The sequence below is a fragment of the Rana temporaria genome, chromosome 6, assembly GCF_905171775.1.
Source record: "Rana temporaria chromosome 6, aRanTem1.1, whole genome shotgun sequence".
NCBI classification, from domain to species: domain Eukaryota; kingdom Metazoa; phylum Chordata; class Amphibia; order Anura; family Ranidae; genus Rana; species Rana temporaria.
Genome location: NC_053494.1, coordinates 203,207,789 through 203,226,600, shown reverse-complemented (window position 1 = coordinate 203,226,600; position 18,812 = coordinate 203,207,789). Strand labels below are relative to the sequence as shown.

At 46.6% G+C, this 18,812-nt stretch overlaps 2 protein-coding genes across 2 annotated transcripts in view; one reads left to right on the top strand and one right to left on the bottom strand.

Annotated features, from left to right (window-relative positions):
- Positions 1-2,960, bottom strand: part of SLC23A3 (solute carrier family 23 member 3) — a 49,961-nt gene extending 47,001 nt beyond the window's left edge. The window contains exon 1 of the mRNA XM_040358119.1: positions 2,754-2,960. Coding sequence (XP_040214053.1) covers positions 2,754-2,852 — 99 coding nt within the window. The 5' untranslated portion in view covers positions 2,853-2,960. The remainder of the gene's footprint in view (positions 1-2,753) is intronic.
- A 5,451-nt stretch (positions 2,961-8,411) lies between these two features.
- On the top strand, positions 8,412-10,034 carry LOC120944452 (tigger transposable element-derived protein 1-like). The gene has a single exon (XM_040358511.1). It carries the CDS (start codon positions 8,412-8,414, stop codon positions 10,032-10,034), a length of 1,623 nt encoding a protein of 540 aa, XP_040214445.1.
- The last annotated feature ends 8,778 nt before the right edge of the window (positions 10,035-18,812 follow it).

Below are 18,812 nucleotides of genomic sequence, written 5' to 3'. Positions count from 1 at the left end.
CAAAGTCAAGGCAACTTTCCCACAATGAGACACAGAGAGCTAACAAAAACTGACAGGAGTGAATATGTTCTTCAAATATACCTTTAGGGCCCATTCACACTTGTGAGACTTGTCATGCGACTTTAAACATGACAAGTCACAGCCCATTATTTGCACTGTCTCCTGTTCAAATCGGTGCTACTTAAAATTGCAGCAATTTTGAAAAGGTGCCTGCACTATTTTGGTGCGACTTTGGTCCATAGAACAGGGCCGCCATCAGGGGGGTACAGGCAGTACACCTGTAAGGGGCCCGGAGGCCTACAGGGCCCCCGGATGGCAACCCCCTCTTTTTTTTATTAATTTTTTATTAAAAAAAAAATCTTATATATTTTTATTTTATTTTTTATTAAAGGGCCAATTTTTTTTTTTTTTAGCGGTACGGGGGACCCGGAGATCCCCAGGGCCCCGGATGACAACCCCCCTTTTTTTTATAAAAATATATATATTTTTTTATATATTTTTTAATTTGTTTTATATATATATATATATATATATATATATATATATATATATATATATATATATATATTTATTTATTTATTATTAAAGGGCCCAGAGGTCCCCAGGGCCCCGGATGGCAACCCCCCTTTTTTATAAAAAAAAAATGTTGTTTATATTTTATTTCTTTTTTATATATATATATATATATATATATATATATATATATATATATATATATATTTTTTTTTATTAAAGGGCTCAGAGGTCCCCAGGGCCCCATGTGGCAAACCCCCTTTTTTTATTTTTTTATAAATGTTTATTTTTTTATTTTTGTTTATATATATTTATTTTTTTATTAAAGGGCCCAGAGGTCCCCAGGGCCCTGGATGGCAACCCCCCCCCCTTTTTTTTAAATTTTTTTTATTTTTTTATATATTTTTTTTATTTATTTTTATTAAAGGGCCCAGAGGTTTATTTTTTTATTATTATTATTAAAGGGCCCAAAGGTCCCAGATGGCAACCCCCCTTTTTGTAATTTCTTTTTATAAAAAAAATATATATATATTTGTATATATATATATATATTTATTTATTTTTTTATTAAAGGGCCCAGAGGTCCCCCGGATGGCTACCCCCCATTTCTTATATATATTTTTCTTTATTTCTTCTTTTTTTGTAAAGGCCCCCCCCTCAAGTCACGGCACAGCCCCCCCCCGCTTCTCTGCTAAGGGGCCCAATAATTCCTGATGGCTGCCCTGCCAGAGAATGTAACGTCGGATCAAGGTTGCATCAAAGAAGCACTGTCCTTGGCTCTCCCAGGCCTCCAGACAACTTAACCCCTCACAGTGCCTCCCAGCTTCCATATTGCCCCCCAACCTTCCATAGTAGCACACAGTGCCTCCCAGCTTCCATATTGCCCCCCAACCTTCCATAGTAGCACACAGTGCCCCCAGGCCACCTGAGAGCCTTCAGCCCCCCACATAAACCCCCAACCTCCCAACCATGCAGAACCTTCAGTCCTCTTTAGTCGCTCCAACCTCCAACAGTAGTGGTCTTCAAACTGTGGCCATCTGCTTGACTTTATCTGGCCCTTGGGGGACTATTTCACTGACACCAAAGATGGAGCACTGTTCCACCTACTGACACCATCAATGAGGCACTCTTCTTCTTATTGATATATCAACAATGGGGCACTATTCCTTCAAATCAAAACAAATGATGAGACACTGATCCTGGGGTATTTTCTACTCCCTCTGGCCACCGTCTGGCCCCCCTAAGGCTGTATTCACACCTGAGCGTAGCGTTTTGCGGCATTTTTCACCGCGATTTTCCGCGACAAAACGCGCCGTTTTTTACAGGTCTAGGGTCACCAATGTAAAACGCCCAAACACCCAAATTCGAGCGCCAAAAAAGGGTCCAAAACTTGTTTGGGCTTCAGGCGTTCGGTGTCAGGCGTTTTGTAGTGGAGATGTGAACCATCTCCATAGAGAATAATGTATTTTTTCCCCTCTAGCGTTTTGGGGCGTCGCGTTTCAGGCGACAAACCGCTCAGGTGTGAATGCAGCTTAAAGCCTGAAGGACAGTAAACTGGCCCTTTGCCTAGAAAGTTTACAGACCCCTGACCTATAGTGTTCCACAGTGCCCCCCAACCTCCCATTCCTCAGACCCCTCCAGAAACCTCATCCCCTACAGGTCCACCAAGTGCGCTGCAGAGACCCTTAACTGACTCCACAACCTCCATCCTTCCACGGTGACACCAGCCCTATCCAAAGCCTTCAAGCAATTCAATACATACCTTGCATTCCCATACATTTATTGGGCGGACTGACCATTGGGGCCCTCGGGCCCCATGCCACTAGGGGGCACCATCAGGGTTGCCAGGCTCAGTAAAACCAGGGACAGTATGTAAAAATCTGTGTTTTTTTTTTAAATCTGTCCCTGATTTGTCAGAAACCGACATGCTTTTGATGTGAAAATCCCAAGATTTTAGCTGCCCCGCCTCTGCACTGCCTCCTGGCGCGGTGGCCATCTGTAAGCCCAGGGGCCCCATAACAGGGGCCCCATAATCTTCTATTGCCCGGGGGCCCTATGAGTTGTCAGTCCGCCCCTGTGTGTAGCATAAATGTTATTCTTACTTTTGGGGAATGGAAGGCTTAGGAAGAACTTAAAAAGTTGAGAACCACTGGCTTGCACTAGCCTTTCTGCGTTTTCTGCTATGCGTAAAGATGCATCTGTTTTTCCAGGTCCCTGGGTAGGGTTAGGCTGTCACTTACCTGAAGAGCAAAGAAGAAGCTCAGTAGCCACGGTGGAGTATGATGAGGTTTGTAGGTTGAGATCCGAGAAGCTTTGGTTCCACAACAGATTATAGACATCTCTGTCCGCAATAGCAATGGCGGATGGAGTAAAGAGGCGAGAAGGATCTCGCTGCCTAAGGACCCATCACAAGCTGATCTGACAACTTTTGTCTGATTCCTGTAGGCCCGTGTCTGGTCAGTCATTTACTTTGGTGTCATGCTTGCATGCACAGGGATTTTCTAGTAACCTGAAGCTCTCGTGCGGAGACCTTATGTAGGGAATACTGTTATCAGGAATAGGGGGGGTAATTCCTGCAGTGACTGCGAAGTGAAGCACCGTGGCCGCTTAGGGTGACCACGTGTCCCAGATTGTCCGGGACAGTCCCGCATTTTGCAGGTCTGTCCCAGGCACCTTCATTCCAGGACAATACAGTGTCCCGGAATGAAACTGACACAGCCACCCCCCAAGCCAAACTAATGCCCCCAAAAAAGGCCGCCACATCACCGCTTTACTCTGAAAATACTTGTCCTGGCTGGGAACTCCTGGAGGAGCACAATCCCGCCCCCTGCTTGTGATTGGAGAAATCATAAATCCCGCCTCTTGTGTCCAATCACTGTGCAGTGATTCGTTACACCACAAGCTGATTTTTTGGGAAGGGAGGGTGTCCCTGAATGGTAGTTTGGAAATGTGGTCACCCTATGGCCGCTGCATGTCAATACCCCCAGCCACTGCCTCTGAAGCTAAAGGGGGAGTAGCTGATGGGCAGTGAAAACACGGCTCAACCACCCCATTACCACAAGTGTAGAACACCTGAAAAATAGAAAAGCATGCAATATTGAAATATGACACCTTAAAGTTGATGTAAACCCAATTTTTTTATTTTGATGTCACAATGTAGAGTATAAGGTTTTTCTATCATCTGTGCCCAGTCTTGCCACACAGAGTTAATCCAGCTCTGAGCAATCCTCTTTTATTGTTCAGTGAAAATTAACAGACTTCCAGATAAAACCCTGTCAAAATAAAAAGTCCTTTCCTCTCTCCTTGCTTTGAGTGACAGGTAATTTATATATCTAGCTTGGACATGTTTCTCATATGTTATGTTATGTTTATCATAATATGAGGTGATCCACAGTTCATTGTATATTACCAGGATGTGTTACGTGGGGGAGGGGTGGATTTCTCACTTTTTATACTGTGGATCACCTGATATTATGATAAACATAACATAACATATGAGAAACATGTCCAAGCTAGATATGTAAATAACCTGTCACTCAAAGCAAGGAGAGAGGAAAGGACTTTTTTTATTTAGACAGGGTTTTATCTGGAAGTCTGTTAATTTTCACTGAACAATAAAAGAGGATTGCTCAGAGCTGGATTAACTCTGTGTGGCAAGACTGGGCACAGATGATAGGAAATTTTATACTCTACATTGTGACTTAAAAAAAAAAACACTCTGGGCCATATTCTGAGTAAAGTTACGATGGAGTATCTCAGGATACTCCATCGTATCTCTCTTTTTTGGCCCGCGTATCTATGCGAGTGATTCTTAGAATCATTTTCGCATAGATACGCTTAAGATCCGACATGTGTAAGTCACTTACACTGTCGGATCTTAAATGTAATTACTCCGTCGGCCGCTAGGTGGCGTTTACGTTCAGGTCTCATTTGTTTATGCAAATGAGCCTGATACGCCAATTCCCGAACGAATTTGCGTCGCGTAACCGACGCTTACGTCCCACGTAGGCCATGTTAAGTATGGCGTCGGGTCCGCGTCGTGTTTTCCCGTCGGGTACGTCGTTTTACTAAGTCGTTCTTGAATACGACTTTACGTCAATGACGCACACGTCGGCGTCATTGACGTTTTACGCCGAGAACTGGAGAATGCGCACTGGGCTATTTTAAGCCCGGCGCATGCGCAGTTCGTTAGAATCGGGGGCGTGCTTAATTTAAATAGAAGCCGCCCCCTTGGATATACGCGGGGATACGCTGGGCCAATTACACTCCGCCGCCCCAAACTACGGAGCAAGTGTTTGGGGAATACAGCACTTGCTCCTGTAGGTTGGGGCGGCGGAGTGTAAATGGCTTACGCGCCGCCCGCCTACTTTATTTAAGAATATGGCCCTATAGTAGTATCCATCCTAAAGGCAACATTTATGTATACGTTTGAGATGTTGTCTGTCCTCAGCCGAAGAAGACAAGTATTATCACTATACATTACACTAAAGAAACATTGTCTACTCTCAGCCGAGGAAGACAAGAGTGTATAAAGGTAAACTCACATTAGTATATTTCTACATACTCTACAGTTCCAGCAATTAACTGTACACAGAAATACCAACAGTATGAAGGAGGCCTCACTCCATAGAGAGTAACACCTTCTTCCAAAAATCATATATACATCCTATCTATATACTTGAAGCATTCAATTCCTAAACATTTTCCTATAAAGATAACCAATTCACTGTTAACTCAGATTGGCTCCTTTGCTGCCATATAGTGGCAGCAAAACAAAGTCACTTGAATACTTTGCAGTCCATGTAGAATAGGTTTCAGGTGGGAACTTTCCCCAGGCACCATAAGTACAGCCTACCTGACTACCTAACCAGAATGTCATATTGTCTCTAAACCCCAGAGTCCAATAGGCACAGAGGGCCAGATTCACAGAAGAGATACGACGGCCTATCTCCTGATACACCGTCGTATCTCTGTGATCCGCCCGTCCTAACTATGCGATTGATTCATAGAATCAGTTACGCATAGATAGCCATAAGATCCGACAGGTGTAATTGACTTACACTGTCGGATCTTAGGATGCAATTCTATGCCGGCCGCTAGGTGGCGAGGCCATTGCGGTTGGCGTAGAATATGCAAATGACTAGTTACGGCGATCCACGAAGATCCATGCGTTCATCGCAATCCCGTAAGTCGTCGCTAGTCGTTTTTACCCATCGCAAAGTTACACCTGCTTTAACATGGCTTATGTTTAGATCAGCCATGTTAAAGTATGGCCGTCGTTCCCCCGTCGAATTTCGAATTTTTTTTTTCTTTGCGTAAGACGTCCGGGAATATGAAACGCCGTAACGCACGTCACATTTAAAAAAAAACATTGGGGCGCCGTAATTTCGCGCAATGCACGTTGGGAAATTTGAACACGGAGCATGCGCAGAACGTTTGGCGCCGGAACGCGCCTAATTTAAATGGTGCCCGCCCCATTTGAATTAGGCGGGCTTGCGCCGAGTGGAATTACGTTACACCGCCGCAAGTTTACAGGTAAGAGCTTTGTGAATCAGGCACTTACGCTGTAAACCTGCGGCGGTGTAACGTAAATGGGATGCGTTACGCTGCCGCAGCGTAACGTATTTCTCTCTGAATCTGGCCCAACACAAAGTCATCTCTTTGAAGAACCATACTGCCTCTCAGTGGCGGCTGGTGGGGCGCAAACAAACTGAAAAAAAAACCCCATCAACTGCAGCCACTGTGCCCATCAAATGCAGCCACTGTGCCCATCAATTGCCGCCACTGTGCCCATCAAACGCAGCCACTGTGCCCATCAAAAGCAGCCACTGTGCCATCAAACGCAGCCACTGTGCCCATAAAAGGCAGCCACTGTGCCATCAAATCCAGTCACTGTGTTCAAACGCAGCCACTGTACCCATAAATTGCCTCCACTGTGCCATCAAATGCAGCTACTGTAGCCATCAATTGCTGCCAGTGTGCCCAAAAATTGCTGCCAGTGTGCCCATCAATTGCCACCACTGTGCCCATCAATTGCCGCTACTGTGCCCATCAATTGCCGCTACTGTGCCCATCAGTTGCTGTCAGTGTGCCCATCAATTGCTGTCGTTGTGCCCATCAATTCCCGCTACTGTGCCCATCAATTGCTGCCAGTATGCTAATCAATTGCCGCTACTGTGCCCATCAATTGCTGACACTGTGCCCATCAATTGCTGACACTGTGCCCATCAATTGCCACTACTGTACCCATCAATTGCTGCCAGTGTGCTTATCAATTGCCACTACTGTGCTCATCAGTTGCTGCCAGTATGCCCATCAGTTAATGACGCTGTGCCCATCAAGTGCTGCCAGTGTGCCCATTAATTGCAGCTACTGTGCCCATCAATTGCTGCCAGTGTGCCCATCAATTTCCGCTACTGTGCCCATTAAATGCTGCCAGTGTGCATCCCCCGCCCGACACTTACCTGTCTGGGTGGGGCAGCGGGTCACTGCGGCGATGTCATCCACGCTCCTCGATGTCTTCTTCCATCCGCTCTTCCCGTCCTCTGCTATGATTGGACGCCAATCACAGCGCCTGTCGTTTCAGCCAATCAGGTGACAGGTAACAGACCCGAGCACCTGATTAGCTGAGAGGCGGTTCAGTGTTAGGAAAGCGAATGAAAATTCGCTTTCCTAACACAGCGCTGAGTAAACTGCGAGCGCCCAGCAATGCGCCCGCTGTTTACCTTTTTGGATGCCTATTAGAGCCTATGGGTGGCAGCGGCGACCATAGATTCATGCAATAGATAAATCTATCTATGGTGATAGACAGGTGGCAGGAGAGAGGGGGCGGCGCCCATGCATTCTTTATGGACGCACCGCCACTGCTGCCCCTGTATCCCCAGAGTTCAGTAGGTACAAACTTTAGTGTGAACATCTTGCTGGCTCTGTCACACCAAAGTCTAACAGGTACAGTGATACCTCGGTTCACGAACGCTTCTGTTCACGAACAACTCGGTTCACGAACAGAAAAGTTCATATAAATATGCTCCGGTTCACGAACTCCGCCTCGGTTCACGAACAGGAGCCGCGGCCATTTTAATGCTATTTCCAGGCTGTCACATGGTCGTGACTTCCTGTAGGAAGATCGTGGAGAGAAGAAGACACACAGAAAGAAGTGTACTGCGAGTACTGTGCATACATTTCAAGGTATTTTTTGATTTTTGGTGTGCTTTTTAGCACATACAGTACTGTACTGTACTACAGTACTGTTCTTGCTGTTCTTGCTGTATTGTACAGTTCACTGGACACCCAATATGGCTCCCAAGAAGCATAGTGGAAAGAATAAAGTGCAGAGCAGCAATGAAGGTGACAAGAACAGCAATGCAGGTGACAATGTGCAAAGGGGAAATGCAAGTGACAATGTGCAAAGGGGAAATGCAAGTGACAATGTGCAAAGGGGAAATGCAAGTGACAATGTGCAAAGGGGAAATGCAGGTGACAAGAATGTGCAGCGCAATATGGCTCCCAAGAAGCATAGTGGAAAGACGAAAGTGCAGAGCAGCAATGAAGGTGACAAGAACAGCAATGCAGGTGACAATGTGCAAAGTGGAAATGCAAGTGACAATGTGCAAAGTGGAAATGCAAGTGACAATGTGCAAAGTGGAAATGCAAGTGACAATGTGCAAAGTGGAAATGCAAGTGACAATGTGCAAAGTGGAAATGCAAGTGACAATGTGCAAAGGGGAAATGCAGGTGACAAGAATGTGCAGCGCAAGCATGGGGGCAAAAAGAAAGTGCAGAGCAGTAGTAAAGGTGACAGCAAGGTTGTGAAGAAAATAACCATTGAGCTGAAGAAGGAAATTATAGAAAAGCATGACCGTGGTATTCGTGTGACTGATCTGGCCTCGGAGTACAAGATGGCAAAGTCAACAATCTCGACTATTCTGAAAAACAAAGCCGCCATCAAAGGAGCTGATGTTGCAAAAGGAGTAACAATGTTAACCAAGCAGAGGACGCAAGTGCTGGAAGAGGTGGAAAAACTTTTGCTTGTGTGGTTGAATGAGAAACAGCTGGCAGGTGATAGCGTTAGTGAAGCTATGATCTGTGAGAAAGCCAGGAAATTGCACAGTGATTTACTGCAAAGAAGCCCCTCTACAACTGCAGCAAGTGACGAATTTAAAGCCAGTAGGGGGTGGTTTGAAAAATTCCGCAGGAGAAGTGGCATCCACAGTGTGATTAGACATGGTGAGGCTTCCAGTTCTGACAAGGCCGCAGCAGAAGCCTACAAGTTAGACTTTGCGGAATTCATGAAGACAGAAGGATACGTCCCTCAACAAGTGTTCAACTGTGATGAAACAGGGCTCTTCTGGAAAAAAATGCCGAACAGAACCTATATCACGCAGGAGGAAAAGGCACTACCAGGGCACAAGCCCATGAAGGACAGATTGACCCTTTTGCTGTGTGCCAACGCAAGCGCCGATCTGAAAATTAAACCACTACTGGTGTACCATTCTCAGACCCCTCGTGCATTTAGGGAACAAAATGTGAACAAGGCCAGACTGCCCGTCATGTGGAGAGCCAATGCCAAAGCTTGGGTCACAAGGCAATTGTTTATGGAATGGCTGCACGAGGTGTTTGCACCCACCGTCAGAAAATATCTTTCTGATAACCAGCTGCCTGAAAGGTGCCTTCTTCTGATGGACAATGCCCCGGCACACCCTCCAGCCTTGGTGGATGATATGGATGCTGAGTATGACTTCATCAAGGTAAAGTTCCTCCCCCCCAACACAACACCACTTCTGCAGCCTATGGACCAGCAAGTCATCTGCAACTTCAAGAAGCTGTACACAAAGGCGCTCTTCACTAGGTGTTTTAATGTCACTGAAGAGACGTCCTTGACTTTGAAAGACTTCTGGAAGAAACATTTCAATGTTGCCCACTGCATTAACCTCATTGACAAAGCCTGGGAAGAGGTCACTCCCCGAACCCTAAATTCAGCCTGGAGGAAACTGTGGCCAGAATGTGTCGCTGAACGTGAACATGACATTGAAGTGCCTGATGCTGAGGTAGTGGAGGAAATTGTGTCCATGGGCAAGAGTATGGGTCTGGACGTTGATGGTGCTGATGTGGAAGAGCTTGTTGAGGAACATAGGGAGGAGCTGACCACGGAAGAACTTTCTGAACTCCACAGTGAGCAGCAGAAGGCACTTCTTGAGGAGCATTCCACTGAGGAAGAGGAAGAAAGGGAGGAGGTTAGCAGTGATGCCATAAAATCCATTATGCAAAAATGGAATGAGTGCCATGATTTTTTTGAAAAGCACCACCCCAACATAACTGTCGTGAACAGAGTGTTAAATCTCATGAATGATAATGTGGTCTCTCATTTCCGGAGGGTTATGCAGCGCAGGAAGAGACAAGTGACATTGGACAGATTTTTCAGCAAAACTGAGCCTGCAGCTAGGAGACAAAGGAGAGAGGAAACCCCTGAAGGAGATCCCCCTGATGTCCTTATGGAGGGGGACTCTCCCTCCAAACAATAACTGCCTCCCACCTGCCTCCCACCTGCCTTCCTCCATGCCAGAAGTCATCACAAGCAAGGTTAGTGTCCTCTCTTTATACATTACTATACTGTACTAATGTGTATTGTAATTTTTGTGCTTCAAAAACCCCCAAAAAAAGGTCAGCACGGATTAACCGGATTTACATTGAACCCTATGGGAAAATGTGCCTCGGTTCGCGACCAATTCGGTTCGCGACCAGAGTCAGTTCACAAATTAAGTTCGTGAACCGAGGTATCACTGTATTTTCCTTTAGGTGTCGCAATGTTCTACAATAGAGAACAACTTGTTTTTTCCCAGTCACTGATTCCAGGGGCTAAAGACTTGAACTTGTAGTGTTGCAAACGTTCACACAGGCAACACGTGAACATGACTCTGCCTTTTCCAGGAGACTGAGGCTATGTTCCTCACACATGGAGGACAAGGACATGCTGAATTTTCAAAGCAACAGATCAGCATATCATTTTACATAGTGAGACATGTTGGCAATTCGTAGGCAACAGGCCAATACATGACTTTTAGGGCACTTCCTATGACTGCGGAAATCAGGAGTTCAGTCCAGCAGAAGAAAGCGCAGGCAGCAATATTCCTTCTTAAAAAAAGACCAACATTTTAGATTTTATTTTTTATTTGTTTCTGGGCCATATTCTGAGTATAGTTACGACGGAGTATCTCAGGAAACTCCGTCGTATCTCTGTTTTTTGACCCGCGTATCTATGCGAGTGATTCCTAGAATCATTTTCGCATAGATACGCTGAAGATCCGACAGGTGTAAGTCACTTACACTGTCGGATCTTAAATGTAATTCGCCGCCGGCCGCTAGGTGGCGTTTACGTTCAGGTCTCATTTGTTTATGCAAATGAGCCTGATACGCCGATTCCCGAACGAAATCGCGTCGCGTAACCGTCGCTTACGTCGTTTGCGTAAGCGTAAGGTTACCCCTGCTATATGAGGGGTAACCTTACGCCAGTCCGACGTATGCCATGTTAAGTATGGTGTCGGGTCCGCGTCGTCTTTTCCCGTCGGGTACATCGTTTTCGTAAGTCGTTCTTGAATACGACTTTACGTCAGTGACGCACACATCGGCGTCATTGACGTTTTCCGTCGAGAACTGGAGCATGTGCACTGGGCTATTTTTAGCCCGGCGCATGCGCAGTTCGATCGGCACGGGGGCGTGCTTAATTTAAATATAAGCCGCCCCCTTTGAATTACGCGGGGATACGCCGGGCCTTTTACACTACGCCGCCGCAAACTACGGAGCAAGTGCTTGAGGAATACGGCACTTGCTCCAGTAAGTTGCGGCGGCGTAGTGTAAATAGCTTACGCGATGCCGCCGCAGATTCTTGGAGAATCTGGCCATCTGTTAATTGTTTTTGTAAACAAGTACGTTTTCTTCTTCAATGATGGGCACTAATATGGCTGCACTGACTGGCAATAATAAGGCGGCACCGATGAGGTGGCACCAATGAGGTGGCACTGATAGGCAGCACTGATAGATGGCTATGGTATGTAGCACTGATGGGCACTCATAGGCAGCACTGATGGCACTCATAGGCAGCACTTATGGGTACTTATGGATGGCCCTGATGGTTACTGATAGGTGGGCATGGATGGGCACTGATAGGTGGCACTGATGGTCACTGATAGGTGGGCATGGATGGGCACTGATAGGTGGCACTTAGGGACACTGATGAGTGGCACTGATTACTCTGGTGGGTGGCAGTGATAGGCATCACTGTTTTTATTAGTACTATTATGGTGGCGCCAGTCAGTGCCCATGGGAGATGTACCTGACCATTCACACATTGAAGGCTTCCCTGGTGGTCCTGGCGGTTTCCCTGGTGGTCCAGTGTGAGCATCCGAGGGGGGGCTGCGCTGATAAACAATCAGCGCGAACCCCCCCTATCGGGAGAGCCACGGATCGGCTCTCCTCTACTCGCGTCTGTCAGACACGAGTGAGGAAAAGCCGATCGACGGCTCTTCCTGTTTACATCGTGATCAGCCGGGATCGGACACGGGTGATCACGTGGTAAAGAGCCGGACGTCATATGACATCCAGTCAGGATAACAGAACCACTACCCTGACCGGGCGGGAAGTGGTTAATGAATTAAACAAGCACCATAGCTTGTAGACTCTATGGCCCAGATTCTCAGTGGAGATACGATGGCGTATCTCCAGATACTCTGTCGTATCTCTGCGTTGTGCCGTCGTATCTATGCACCTGATTCTTAGAATCAGTTACGCATAGATATCTATTAGATCCGACAGGCGTAAGTCTCTTACGCCGTCGGATCGTAACTGCATATTTCCGCTGGCCGCTAGGGGCGTGTACGCTGATTTACGCGTCAAAATATGTAAATCAGCTAGATACGCGAATTCACGAACGTACGCCCGGCCGACGTAGTAAAGTTACGCCGTTTACGTTAGGCTTTTCCCGGCGTATAGTTACCCCTGCTATATGGTGGCATAAGTGCGGCGTATCAATGTTAAGTATGGCCGTCGTTCCCGCGACGAAATTTGAAAATGTAACGTTGTTTGCGTAACTCAACCCTGAATAAGGCTAGACGTAATTTACGTTTACATCAAAACCAATACGTCCTTGCGGCGTATTAGGAGCAATGCACACTGGGAGATTTCCACGGACGGCGCATGCGCCCTTCGTGAAAAACTTCAAACACGTCGGGTCACAGGTCATTTACATAAAACACGCCCCCCTGATCCAAATTTGAATTAGGTGGGATTACGCCGGCCGATTTACGCTACGTCGCCGCAACTTACGGAGCAAGTGCTTTGAGAATACAGCACTTGCCCGTCTAAATTGCGGAGGCGTAACGTAAATCATATACGTTACGCCGCCACAAAGATACGCCGCTGGATGAGAATCTGGCCCTATGACTTTCACACAGACCAAATTATATACACTGGGGCCCAGATTCTCAAAGGACTTACGATGGCGTAGCGCCATGTACACCTTCGTAAGTCCGAATGAGAGCCGTCGTATCTATGCTGCTGATTCTTAGAATCAGTTACGCATAAATTCGGCTAAGATACGAGCGGCGTAAGTATCTTATGCCGTCGTATCTTAGTTGCATATTAACGCTGGCCGCTAGGTGGCGCTTCCGTAGATTTCCGCGTTGAATATGCTAATGAGCTAAATACGCCGATTCACGAACGTACGTGCGCCCGGCGTAGCAAGATACGTCGTTTATGTAAGACATACGCCGGCGTAAAGTTACCCCTCATAAAGTAGGGGTAAGTCATGTTAGGTATGGACGTCGGAAACGTACGAACAGCGTCGTGTTTTACATTGCGTAAGTCGTCCGTGAATGGGGCGTAATTTACGTTCACGTCGAAAGCATTGACTATTTGCGGCGTAATTTTGAGCATGCGCACTGGGATACGTTCACGGACCGCGTTCGTTAAAAACGTCAATCACGTCGGGTCACGATACATTAACATAAAACACGCCCACACTAGCCTACTTTGAATTACGCGGGCTTACGCCGGCAGTTACACTACGCCGCCGTATCTGAGATACGCTACGCCCGCCTATAGATAGGCGCTTTTTTGAGAATCTGGCCCTGGGTTATTTTTACCAAAGAAATGTAGCAGTATAAATTTGGGTCAAAATTTATGTAAAAAATTCCGTATTCGCAAAATTTTATAATAGAAACCCGTATTTATTTATTTTTGTTATTTTTAGCGCAAAAAAAAAAAACAGTGGTGATTAAATTAAACCAAAAGCAATCTCTCTTCGTGTGAAAAAAAATCACAATGTCATATGGGTACAATGTTGTATTACCAAGTCATTTTTATTCAAAAAGCAGCACTGAAAGCTGAAAATTGGCCTGGGCAGGAAGGGGGCTATTGAAGTGGTTAATGCAGTTCCCTAATATCTTCACAACAGCAAGAGGGGAACATAAAGAGACCGTCCTTCTAGACTCGCCGTCTACTAATTTCTTCGAAACAACAGGTGTGCTTTTATGCCGCGGACAGACGATCGGTTCGTCTGATGCAGGACTGATCCTAGGCAGGTGCGTGGGGTGCAGTGCACCCAGGCGCCACAGAGGTGGGGGCACTGAAGTGCCAGAGTGCTCACCTTCCTCCTCCTCTCCTTGTCCGTGTCCAGAGGTGTCTCTCTCTGCCGGTCACCGCCGCCGCCACTGTGTTTCCTGACCAAGCCCGTCCCCCCTCCCTCCCCCTGTCAGAAAAGGAGAGTAAAGCAGCGTCTGTCTCTGTGCGGACAGAGACCAGCCATGCAGTGACATTGCTGGGGGGGGGGGGGGGGGGCGGTCCGTGCCTGACGTGTTCTCCTTGTCCGTGTTAGGGGAGCATCTCTGTGTTTGAGTCGTTGCCAAACATTTGTAAAGGGGAGGAGTTGGTAAGATGACCACGCCCATGTGGGGGGCGCCAGATACATTTCTGCACCCAGGCGTCTGTGAACCTAGGACCGGCCCTGGTCTGATCAGACGAATCGATCGTGTGTGGGCCCCATCAGTTTTTTCCCATTGGTGAAAAAACTTAGGGCCGGATTCACAAAAGAGATACGACGGCGTATCTCCTGATAAGCCGTCGTATCTCTGTGATCCGCCCGTCCTAACTATGCGGCTGATTCATAGAATCAGGTTACGCATAGCTAGCCCTAAGATGCGACAGGTGTAATTGACTTACACTGTCGGATCTTAGGATGCAATTCTATGCCGGCCGCTAGGTGGCGAGGCCATTGCGGTCAGCGTAGAATATGCAAATGACTAGTTACGGCGATCCCCGAACGTCCGCGTTACCCGTTGCTCTAACTTTACGTAATTTCCGTCGAGATACGCGTCGTAAAATTAGGGCTGAGCCCTAGGTGTTCTAAGCCATGTTAAGTATGGCCGTCGTTCCCGCGTCGAAGTCGAAAACATCACGTCGTTTGCGTAAGTCGTCCGTGAATGGCGCTGGACGCCATTTACGTTAACGCCGAAACCAATAACGTCCCTTGCGACGTCATTTAGCGCAATGCACGTCGGGTAATTTACCCGATGGAGCATGCGCAGTACGCTCGGCGCGGGAACGCGCCTAATTTAAATGGTGCCCGCCCCATTTGAATTGGGCGGGCTTGCGCCGAGCGCATTTACGTTACACCACCGCAAGTTTACAGGTAAGTGCTTTGTGAATCAGGCACTTACGCTGCAAACTTGCGGCGGTGTAACGTAAATGGATTACGTTACGCCGCCGCTGCGGAAATGTATGTGAATCTGGCCCTTAGAACCTGTTTTAAAATTTTCGTATGGTTAAAAAACCAATAGAAAAAAAACGATCGTCTGTAGGGAAATCCATCGGTTAAAAATCCACGCATGCTCAGAATCAAGTCGACGCATGCTCGGAAGCATTGGACTTCATTTTTCTCAGCACGTCGTTGTGTTTTACGTCACCGCGTTCTGACACGATCGTTTTTTTTAACCGATGGTGTGTAGGCGCGACTGATGAAAGTCAGCTTCATCGGATATCTGATGAAAAAATCCATCAGACCGTTTTCATCGGATGAACCGATCGTGTGTACGCGGCATTACAGTTCGCACATTCATTTTTTTTTTTCACATTGCTAAATAAATGCTTTCTGAGAAGACCAGGGAAAATAAGCACCGTAATGCGTTTCTAAAAGTGCATGGGTTGTTATATTTTCTGTAGAGTCAGAGAAGGGGGAGGGGTGCGGAGTATTGCAGCACATGTCTCCTGCCAATCACTGGAAGCGAAAAGTCACGCCGCCGACCCCACCGTCTCCTCTACAACCTTCTGCAGGCTGGAGACTGAAATAAGGAACACAGGCAGTCCTTTCAAACATTTTATACACAAGCCTGGGTCCTTTGAGCAAGTAGTGACCATACATTGGTTACATGAGTTACATTATTGTATATCACAAGGTAAACGTTTCCTCCAAAATACATAAAAATAACTATATTATGATAGAAATGCTGATTAACCACTTCCATACAGGGCACTTACGCACCTTCCTGCCCAGGCCAATTTTCAGCTTTCAGCGCTGTCGCACTTTAAATGACAATTGCGCGGTCATGCTACACTGTACCTAAACAATTTTTTTTGTAATTTTTTTCCCCACAAATAGAGCTTTCTATTGATGGTATTTGATCACCTCTGCGGTTTTTATTTTTTGTGCATCAACTAAAAAAAGACCGAAAATTTTGAAAAAAATGAAGGGGCAGATCCACAAAGATCTGCCCCGGCGCAGCGTATCAGAGATACGTTCCACCGCCGTAACTTACTTGTGTTATCTTCGAATCCTTAAAGATTTTGCGCCGTAAGTTACGGCGGCGTAGTCTATCTTTGGCGGCGGAATTCCAATCGGCGATTAGGGGGGCGTGTTTAATTTAAATGAAGCGCGTCCCCGCGCCGAATGAACTGTGCATGCGCCGTCCCTAAATTTCCCGCCGTGCATTGCGCTAGGACGTCATTTTTTTTAACATAGACGTGAATTACGTCCATCCCGATTCACGGACGATTTACGAAAAAAAAGAAAAATTCAAATTAAACGCGGGAACGATGGCCATACTTAACATGGAAAGTCTAACTATACGCCGCAAAACAGCAACTTTAACTATACGCCGGAAAAAGCCGACTAGAGACGACGTAAAAGAATGCGACGGCCGCACGTACGTTCGTGGATCGTCGAAAATAGCTAATTTGCATACCCGACGCGGAAAACGACGCAAACTCCACCCAGCGGACGCCGAAGTATTGCATCTACGATCCGAAGGCGTACGCGTACGATTCAAACTAAAGATACGACGTGGGGAATTTGAAAGTACACCGGCGTATCAGTAGATACACCTGCGTACTCTCTGTGGATCGCACTGATGGGCACTCATTGGCGGAACTGGTGGGCACTCATAGGTAGCACAGATGGGCACTGATGGACACTGAGAGGTGGCACTGATGGACACTGAGGGGTGGCACTGATGGACACTGAGGGGTGGCACTGATGGCATTCCTGGGCATCACTTATTATTTTTTGACAGTGCCCATGTTGCCAGTCAGTGCCCATTTTTGCTTTTACATGTGGATGGCCATGGGGGATGTACCTGGCCATCCACATGTTGCCCCTTTCCCTGGTGGTCCTGGCATCTTCCCTGGTGGTCCAGTGTGGGCATCCCAGGGAAACAATCAGCGCGAACCCCCAACCTGTCAGGAGAGCCGCCGATCGTCTCTCTCCTCTACTCGCCAATCAACGGGTCTTCCTGTTTACATCGTAATCAGCCGTGATTGGACACGGCTGATCACGTGGTAAAGAGCCTCCTACCGAGATCGAAGATGCAGGGTGTCAGACTGACACCCCGCATCACTGATCGCCGCGTTGCGCACCCCCACGGGCCCGCTGGCATGTTATACTGCTGGACGTCAATAGACGACCAGTCAGGATTACACAACCACTTCCCCGGACGTCAATTTACTCTTGACCGGGCAAGCCTATCCCATACCCACCTAACAACTGTCCCCGAGCCACCCCCATCAAATCATTCTCTGCAGCTATTACCTTTTGTACCCCCCCCCCCCTCTACGAGCCGGGCCCTCCTGTACCAAACTGTAATTGTCCTGTCCCCCCTCTACATTGTAAAACGCTGTATAAACTGTTGGCGCTATATAAATCGTGTATTATAATAATAACTGTTAGATGGGCATCTTAGCGAACGCAATATACAGGGATATGGGAAATAGTATTGAAATAAACACGCCCACTGGTTGAACTGGTTTCTTTATTCAACCTCACCATCTATGTAAGCAAACTTTTATTATATCGCAGCCTACTAATTCTTGATGGCTGCTTTAATCTTTTTGTTTTCATATTTTCCTTTATTTTTCACCTGGCGATCCTGCCAGTAAGTCTGTTGTTTTTCAACAGACCTAGCTGGTCTGCAGATGTAGCAGTTAGATGGTTGAGAGAAGCCATTTAAAGTGTTACTAAACCCACAACAGTAAAAATCTGTCTGTATATACAGTAAAGCATGTTTGTTAACCACTTCCCGCCCGCCGCATGTAGATATACGTCCACAGAATGGCACGTACAGGCAAATGGGCGTACATGTACGTCCTTGCCTTTCCGCGGGTCGGGTTCCCTCGGGGAGCGATCCGGGACGACGGCGCGGCTATTCGTTTATAGCCGCTCCGTCGCGATCGGTCCCCGGAGCTGAAGAACGGGGAGAGCCGTATGTAAACACGGCTTCCCCTTTTATAGGAAGACTCGATCGATGACGTCAGTCCTACAGCCACACCCCCCTACAGTTGTAAACACACACTAGGTGTACACTAACTCCTACAGCGCCCCCTGTGGTTAACTCCCAAACTGCAACTGTCATTTTCACAATAAACAATGCAATTTAAATGCATTTTTTGCTGTGAAAATGACAATGGTCCCAAAAATGTGTCAAAATTGTCCGAAGTGTCCGCCATAATGTCGCAGTCATGAAAAAAAACGCTGATCGCCGCCAATAGTAGTAAAAAAAAAAAAAAATTTATAAAAATGCAATAAAACTATCCCCTATTTTGTAAACGCTATAAATTTTGCTCAAACCAATCGATAAACGCTTATTGCGATTTTTTTACTAAAAATAGGTAGAAGAATACGTATCGGCCTAAACTGAGGAAAAAAATGAATATATGTTTTTGGGGGATATTTATTATAGCAAAAAGTAAAAAATATTGATTTTTTTTCAAAATTGTCGCTCTATTTTTGTTTATAGCGCAAAAAATAAAAACCGCAGAGG

Bases quoted from the DNA above. Each gene is read 5' to 3' on its own strand.
- LOC120944452 (XM_040358511.1), top strand. From the start codon at position 8,412: ATGGCAAAGTCAACAATCTCGACTATTCTGAAAAACAAAGCCGCCATC.